This window comes from Palaemon carinicauda, chromosome 19 (genome assembly GCF_036898095.1).
Source record: "Palaemon carinicauda isolate YSFRI2023 chromosome 19, ASM3689809v2, whole genome shotgun sequence".
NCBI lineage: Eukaryota > Metazoa > Arthropoda > Malacostraca > Decapoda > Palaemonidae > Palaemon > Palaemon carinicauda.
The window spans coordinates 92536367-92543953 of NC_090743.1; the positions used below are offsets into that span (position 1 = coordinate 92536367).

Genomic DNA, 7587 nt, shown 5'->3' on the forward strand with positions numbered 1-7587 from the left:
TTAAAATCGTTAATTGGAGTTTTAGAACCATAAATCAGATTGGGAAGTTACAGCAAGTGGAGAGTGAATTTATGAAATATAGTTTAGATATCTTGGCCCTCAGTGAAACACTTTGTAAAGGGGTTGGTAAGGAAACTATAGACCAAGGTAATATATATATATCTACTCAGGTAGATAAGATGGAGCTGAAAGAGAAGGGGGGTAGGAATAATGATGACACCAAGAGCAGCAAAGTTTAGATCAAAGCAAAGCAATATGCCCATTAAAGTTTGTTATGGGCCAACAAATGATTCCTCTGAAGAAAGGAAAGATGAATACTATGAAGAGCTGCAGAGGGTTATAGATGAGATCCCTGAGAGAGATATGAAAATTCTTATTGGTGACTTCAATGCTAAAGTTCGAAGAGATAACCAAGGGAAAGAGAATGTGATGGGCGTCGAGGGTCTTGGCGAGGTTACCAATGAAAATGGAGCATATTTAAAAAGTTTCTGCTCAGTAAACAATCTTGTTATTGGAGGTACTCTCTTTCAACACAAGATCATCCACAAGTATACATAGACTTTACCAAGTGGCATTTACAAAAATCAGATAGATCACATTGCCATTAATAAAGAGGGAAGGAGGACACTGAGAAATGTAAGAAGCTATTGAGGTGCCAATATTGGTAGTGATCACCAACTCCTCATTGCCACACTGAAATTAAAACTGAAAGCACCTAACGGAAAGATGGATAGAATACCTAGGTTTGATACAACCAAGCTTTTAGAAGAAGAGCACAGAGAAACATTTGCAATTGAATATAAGAATCGATTTGCTGTATTAGTAACTTTAAAAGACAAAGTAAATACAATTAATAAAGAATGGTGTGATATTAAGAACATATCTCAATCAGTTGGTAGTGGTTTTCGAAGGCGCAGTTACAAGGAGAAAGCCATGGGATACTATAAAAAGGAGACAAAAATAGAAATTGATTGTTGAAAGTTTTGGAAGAAGTAATGAAAATCACTAAGTATTCCAGTATTGACAGTGAGGTTTAAACAAAAGCCAGAAATGACTGGAGAGAATATTTACACAGTAAACCAGATGAAGCTGACAAACCTATGAATTAAGGTAATGGTGTAAGAATTGCTAATAGAATTATTAAGGAAATCTCGACTGGGGCAAAGAAGAAGAAGCATATAGCCATCAAAAGGAGAGATGGTTTTGCTATAGCAACAGAAGATGGAGAAACACAATGTTGGATGGAAAACTTAAGACATGTTATGAATAAGAGATATGAAGGGAATAATCTGATTGATATACCTGAAGCTGGTGAATTTCTTGATGTAACCATGAATAGATTCCGTGTGTTTGAAGTCGAAGCTATCCTAAAAAAAAAAACTAAAGATATGGAAAACCACGGGACACATTGGAATAACTGCCAAGATGATACTGGTCGAAAATAAAGTTACTCCCAGACTACTTATAAGATGATTTTCTAGAATGTGGCATAAAGAGGCAAAACCTGATGAATGGGAGCTAGGAGTGTTAGTGAGAATAGCAAAAATTACAAAAGCATAACACTTACGTCAATTGTTATGAAAATATTTATACTATGTTTATTCAAAAGATACTGGAGAGAAAGTTTGATAAAAAGCTGAGAGATGAACAAGCAAGATTTTGAAAAGGTAGAATTTGCACTGACAAAATTTCCATTTCGAGCCATATTGTACAGAAATGAGTGGAATATAGAAATTAAATTTTGATGGCAATTGTGGACTATGAAAAAGCCTTAGATAGTGTGCACCAGCAAATTTTGTGGAGAGTCCTGCGTTATAATGGAATTCCTCTCAAATATGTAAATTTTATCAAGTCTGTTCAGGAACATGGCAAAGTGCAAAATTAATGTTAATGAAATCTTATCAAATGAATTTCCATTGAAGAGCAGAGTACGCCAAGGGAATGTGTGTTTATCTATGTTATTAATCCTTTTCGAGGATTTTGTAATGTGTAGAGCAGTCAAAGACGGTGAAGAAGGATTTGGCTGGTTTGGTGATAGGAATTTAGCAGACCTACAATATGCTGATGATGCTGTCATTGTTAGCAGAACACCGCAGGAATAGCAGTGCTTGCTTACAAAAATGTATGAAACCTCACACAAGGTTGGGGTGAAGATTAATAGAAGAAAGAGAGAGATAATATGCAATGGAAGATGAAATATCATTGGGAGGAGAAAGGATTAACTAGGTAGAAGCATTTAAGTAATTAGGAACTATGATCTCTAATACAGGGTCTTTATAATTAGAGTTTAGTGAAATATTGAAAAAAGCAAATCATTCAAAGGCTAGGTTAGATTAAAATTGGAAATCATATTGCCTGAATTTACATATAAAAATCAGACGATATAACAGTTAAGTGAGATCGGTGTTACTCTATGGACAAGAGCCATAGTATAACAACGAAAGTCTCCAATAGATTTAGTAAATTTGAGAACGAAGCCCACAGAAGGATATTGGGAGGTAAATGGCAGGACAGGATTAGAAAGGAAACTATTAGAGAGAATACTCGAGTGCCATATGTGGATTAGGTCATGAAGAGGGGTAGATGAAGATGCTCTTCGCACTCCCTAAGAGAGATTAGTTCACCAATCGTTCAGCTGGGCCCCACAAGACACAGGAAGAGTTGGAAGACCAGAGCCTACATGGCTGAGGACTATGAGGCACGAAGTAGTAGATGGTGAATAGAAAAGTGTGATATAAAAAACTTAAAATAAAGATGACTGGCAAAATAGAACTGATAACCATTGCGTCAGTGGGCGTAGGAGGAGATTATGATGATGATGAGGATTATGAGATAGATATATATATATATATATATATATATATATATATATATATATATATATATATATATATATATATATATATATATATATATATATATATATATATTGATCTTTGTAAATATATTCTCTTAAGCGCTGTGATATCCTGCATCTGTTGTTCATAAAAATATTTGTATTATTATTATTATTATTATTATTATTATTATTATTATTATTATTATTATTATTATTATTATTATTATTATTATTATTACTTGCTTAGCTACAACTGTAGTTGGAAAAGCAAAATGTTACAAGCCCGAGGGCTCCAACAGTGAAAACAGCCCAGTGAGGAGAGAAAAAATAAACGACAAGAAAAGTAATTAACAACTACAATGAAATATCTCAAGAATAGCAACATTATATTTCACCCACATATCATATATGTCATGTTTTTTTCTCGGTATTCTATTTATGTTTCTGGGTCTGGAAATTTTCTGCAGTGCAATATCCCAAATGCTTTATTGAAGTTTTATTACAGGAGTATTTTTTTTAAGATCTTGCAGCATTTTTTCGAATAAAATTCAGTGTCCTTCGGAAATCTTTCGTGAAATTTGCTTTGGTGTATTTCTAGATACACTAATCATTAATTCCTCAACTCCTAAGTTCCTTTAGCCTCACCAAACGAAACTTAATATTCACTACTGCGATATATATATATATATATATATATATATATATATATATATATATATATATATATATATATATATATATATGTGTGTGTGTGTGTGTGTGTGTGTGTACACACACACACACACACATATATATATATATATATATATATATATATATATATATATATATATATATGTGTGTGTGTGTGTGTGTGTGTATACATACACACACACACACACACACACACATATATATATATATATATATATATATATATATATATATATATATATATATATATATATATATATAAATATATATATATACATATATATATATATATGTGTGTGTGTGTGTGTGTGTGTGTGTTTGCATGTGTGTGTGGAGAGGATAAGATGGATAGGTAATGGAAGTATGGCTATAAGAAATGGGTGCAATATGTATTACAGCATGTCACGGGAGTGAACAAAAAAATTGAGTTGGGCTTACAATATGTTATTACTGGAAGGAAAAATTTGTAAAAGTGAAGAGAATGAATGATAGCCTCTTACGGATTCAAATGATAACAGGCGATCAAATGGTAAATATTAGTAAAGTATATGTCCCCCAGATGTCTTGTCAGCAAAAAGAAAAAGCACTGTTTCGACAAGAGTTTGAGACAGTTATTATAACAGTTAAAGAGAAAGAGAAATCCATCACAGATGCAGATATATAAGACAGAGTGGGGAAGTGAAGGAATGGTTATTAGGAGGTACATGGAGTACATGGGTTTGGAAGTTAAAATGAAAATGGGGAGTATACATCAATCTAGAGATAGCTCAGAGTTTTGAATTGGCCTTTATGAACACCTGGTTTCAAAAATTGAATAAGCACCTGATAACCTATGAATGCGGAGGAATGGGACAACAAAAACAATGTGGTGAACTGCAAAGTGGTTTCGGGGAAGCATCATATACTTAGGGTGATGGATTTTAAAATGAAAGGTTAAAAACCCTCAAACAGAAAGAGTAGATATAGAATTAAGGTTTGGTACCTTAAAACAGAAGAGGATAAGTAACTCAAGAGGATTGTGAGAGAGACGACTTGAAACATTGAACTTAGAGATTGAAAAGGGTACAGTGGGGGAAATATCTTGAGGTCCATTAAAGAAATGGGTGCAGAAGAAACAAGTGGGAGCTATTGGGAAAAACCCACTAGTGCTGAAATAAGATAAGCATTGATGGGACCAATAAGTGCTGAAAATGAGGTACACTTCCTAGGAAGGGCAGAAAATTGGCAAGAAACTTTGGTGAGAGGAGGATAAGACTGAAACCATAGGGAACTGTAGGGAAAGTAGGTCAGGATAACCATACATCAAAGTAGTGGCTCGATTATAAAACAAGTAGAACAATTTAGATAAATGGATTCGGCTATAAGTCCTCAAGGAGGAAGTGAGGCTGATGTTGAGGATAGGATAAAAGTAGTGTGCGATGCGTCGGTATGGTGATAACTGAGAGGCGAGGTGAATGCAACTAGACATTATTAAACAGACATCGAGCTTAAATACTTTGACTTGTGAGCAAGAACATCGCTAAAATTCAAACAACATTAGGCTGGAACTATCAAATTTATACAATTTTGTTTATTAAGGGAAGAGCGAGTAAAAAGATAACAATCAAAATCGTTAAAGTGTAAGAGCGTGTATGAAACAAGTACTGTACATGGCTTCCCTCCAAAAAATCCCATACATGTGAAATAGGGAGCATCGCTCTTGTGAGCCGTACTATAAGAAGATCATCTGGCAAGAGATATTCTAGTTTCAAGTGATCAATGAAGACCTAGTCTTCTTTACCACGCACGTTAATCAAGAATGCATTTAGCGTATGACGGAACAGGAGGAAAGGGCCCATGTAAGGGGTCGTTAGTTTTGGCTTGCTATTGTCGTTGTGCAGGAAAATGTGCATTACCGAGTACAGATCTGCTGGTATGTGTGGCTTAACTAGTGGCTTGTAAGTTTGGTGACATGGAATAAATTTTCCCAAAACCTGAAGTAGCCACTGGAAATTGTCGGAGGAGGTTGCAGACAGAAAAAACTCTGCAGGGGACGACCAGCAGGTCTCCATACACCATTTCTGCTGCCGTGAAATCCAAGGGGTCTTTAGGAATTGTCCATAGTCCCAGGAGGACCCATGGAAGCTGGCTAAACTATTAGGAGTCCTTGTAGCGGGACATCGAGGCTGCTTTGAGGGTGTGATGAAAACGTTCAACCATTCCGTTGGCAGCAGGGTTGTAGATGGTTGTTTGATGGTGGGTGATTCTCTTGGAGGTTTGCAAACGATGTCCAGAATTGAGAGGTGAAAGTGGTACCCCTATCAGAAGTAATATGCTCAGGGATACTAAATCTTGCTATCCATCCTATGAGTAAGACAAAAATATATGAGATAGACTTTGCTGTTTCCATGGGAATGGCTTCAGTCCAATTAGTGGAGTCGTCAATAACAGTAAACAGGTAAAGATGTCTTTGTGATGGAGGTAGGGGCCCAACTATGTCGATAGAATTGTTGGTAAACCAACAGTGAGATTGAGGAAAGGCACCCACTCCTGAATCTGTGTGTCAATGTACTTTTGAGGATTCGCATGGAGTACAGTCGCAGAGCCAATCCTTAGCATCATTAGTAATGCCATGCCAAATAGGCTTCATCATCAGTAACTGTGCAGTAAAATGGCGTGAGAATGTGAAAGACCCTGAATGAAATCAAACACCTGTCGCTGCATGGGATCAGTTATCCTCGGTCTAGGTTCCCCTTACAGACCTCACAGAGAAGGGTGGCATTAGAGTTATCGAGTGGGACGTCCTCCCAACGGAGGGATGTACAGGATGTCCTACATGCTTGGGACTTTTGATCTTTTCGTTAAGCTTCTGCCAAGGAGTTGTAATTCAATCTCAGGTGAGTGGCATCCAATGTGTTTATTGCCAGGGCATCACCAACATAATTCATTTTCCCTGGGAAGCATTGAAGGGTATGACCAGCCATCGGACCAGCTGTCGGATTGTTGAGTGAAAGCGTGCACCAGAGGCATGTGGTCCGAGTGAATGGTGAAGGGTCTGTCTTCCAAGAAGTGGCAAAAGTAGCTGACAGCCAGGTGCACTGCCAAAAATTCACGGTTGAAGGTAGAGTAGCTGGATTCTGCCTTTCTACTGAAGTAAGCCAATGGGCGTGGCAAACTGATCGAGAACTGACACAATAGCGACGTTTCTGGCCTCAGCAGAGAGAAGGAGAGGTGCATGTAGAACAGGAAAGGAGAGAGCAGAAGCATTTTATATGGCCTTCTTTGCATTGTAGAATAACGCTTCTTGAAGGGTACCAAACTTAAGGACTTTTCAATTGGCCCTTGAGGGAGGTGTTGAGGGGGGAAAGAGTGGCTGCAATGGCTGACAGGAAACGGTGATAACAGTTAATCATATCCAAAAATTCATAAAGCGCTCTAATGGTCGAGAGCATGGGGAAGTTCTGAACGGCTGCTACTTCTCTGGTAGGAAGTGGACTCCTTCGGGAGTGATGCGGTGCCCTAAGAAATATACTTCGCTGGCACCAAAGGTAGACTTGTCTTACTAGACTAAAAGGCCGTTTTATTGCAAGTGGCGGAGGAAGAGAACACAAGTATGTTGTCCATGTAACATACACAGAAGGGTAGGTCTCCCAAGGGAGTAAGTTGGCCAGGGCACCAGCCACCAGTTTAGATACTACCGCTAGAGAGACATTAGGTCCTTTGACTGGCCAGGCAGTACTACATTAAATACCTCTCTCTGGTTAAGGATCAGTTTGTCTTTGCCTACACATACACCGAATAGTTTGGCCTATTCTTAAGTCATTCTCCTCGGTCCTCATACCCCTGACAACAGTTAGATTACCAAACAATTATTCTTCACTCAAATGATTAACTATTTCAATGTAATTGTTCAATGGCTACTTTCCTCTTCTTAAGGGTAGAAGAGAATTTTCAGCTATGGCAACCAGCTCTTCTAGGAGAAAGAAACTCCAAAATTAAAATCTTTTTCTCTGGTCTTGGTAGTGCCATTGACCTGACCATAATCAAAGGATTTCTGTAGAGCATTGGAGATTGTA

At 37.3% G+C, this 7587-nt stretch overlaps 1 protein-coding gene across 1 annotated transcript; it reads left to right on the top strand.

The window, feature by feature from the left end:
- Nucleotides 1–213: 213 nt before the first annotated feature.
- On the top strand, nucleotides 214–558 carry LOC137659138 (craniofacial development protein 2-like). The gene has a single exon (XM_068394208.1). It carries the CDS (start codon nucleotides 214–216, stop codon nucleotides 556–558), a length of 345 nt encoding a protein of 114 aa, XP_068250309.1.
- Nucleotides 559–7587: the final 7029 nt, after the last annotated feature.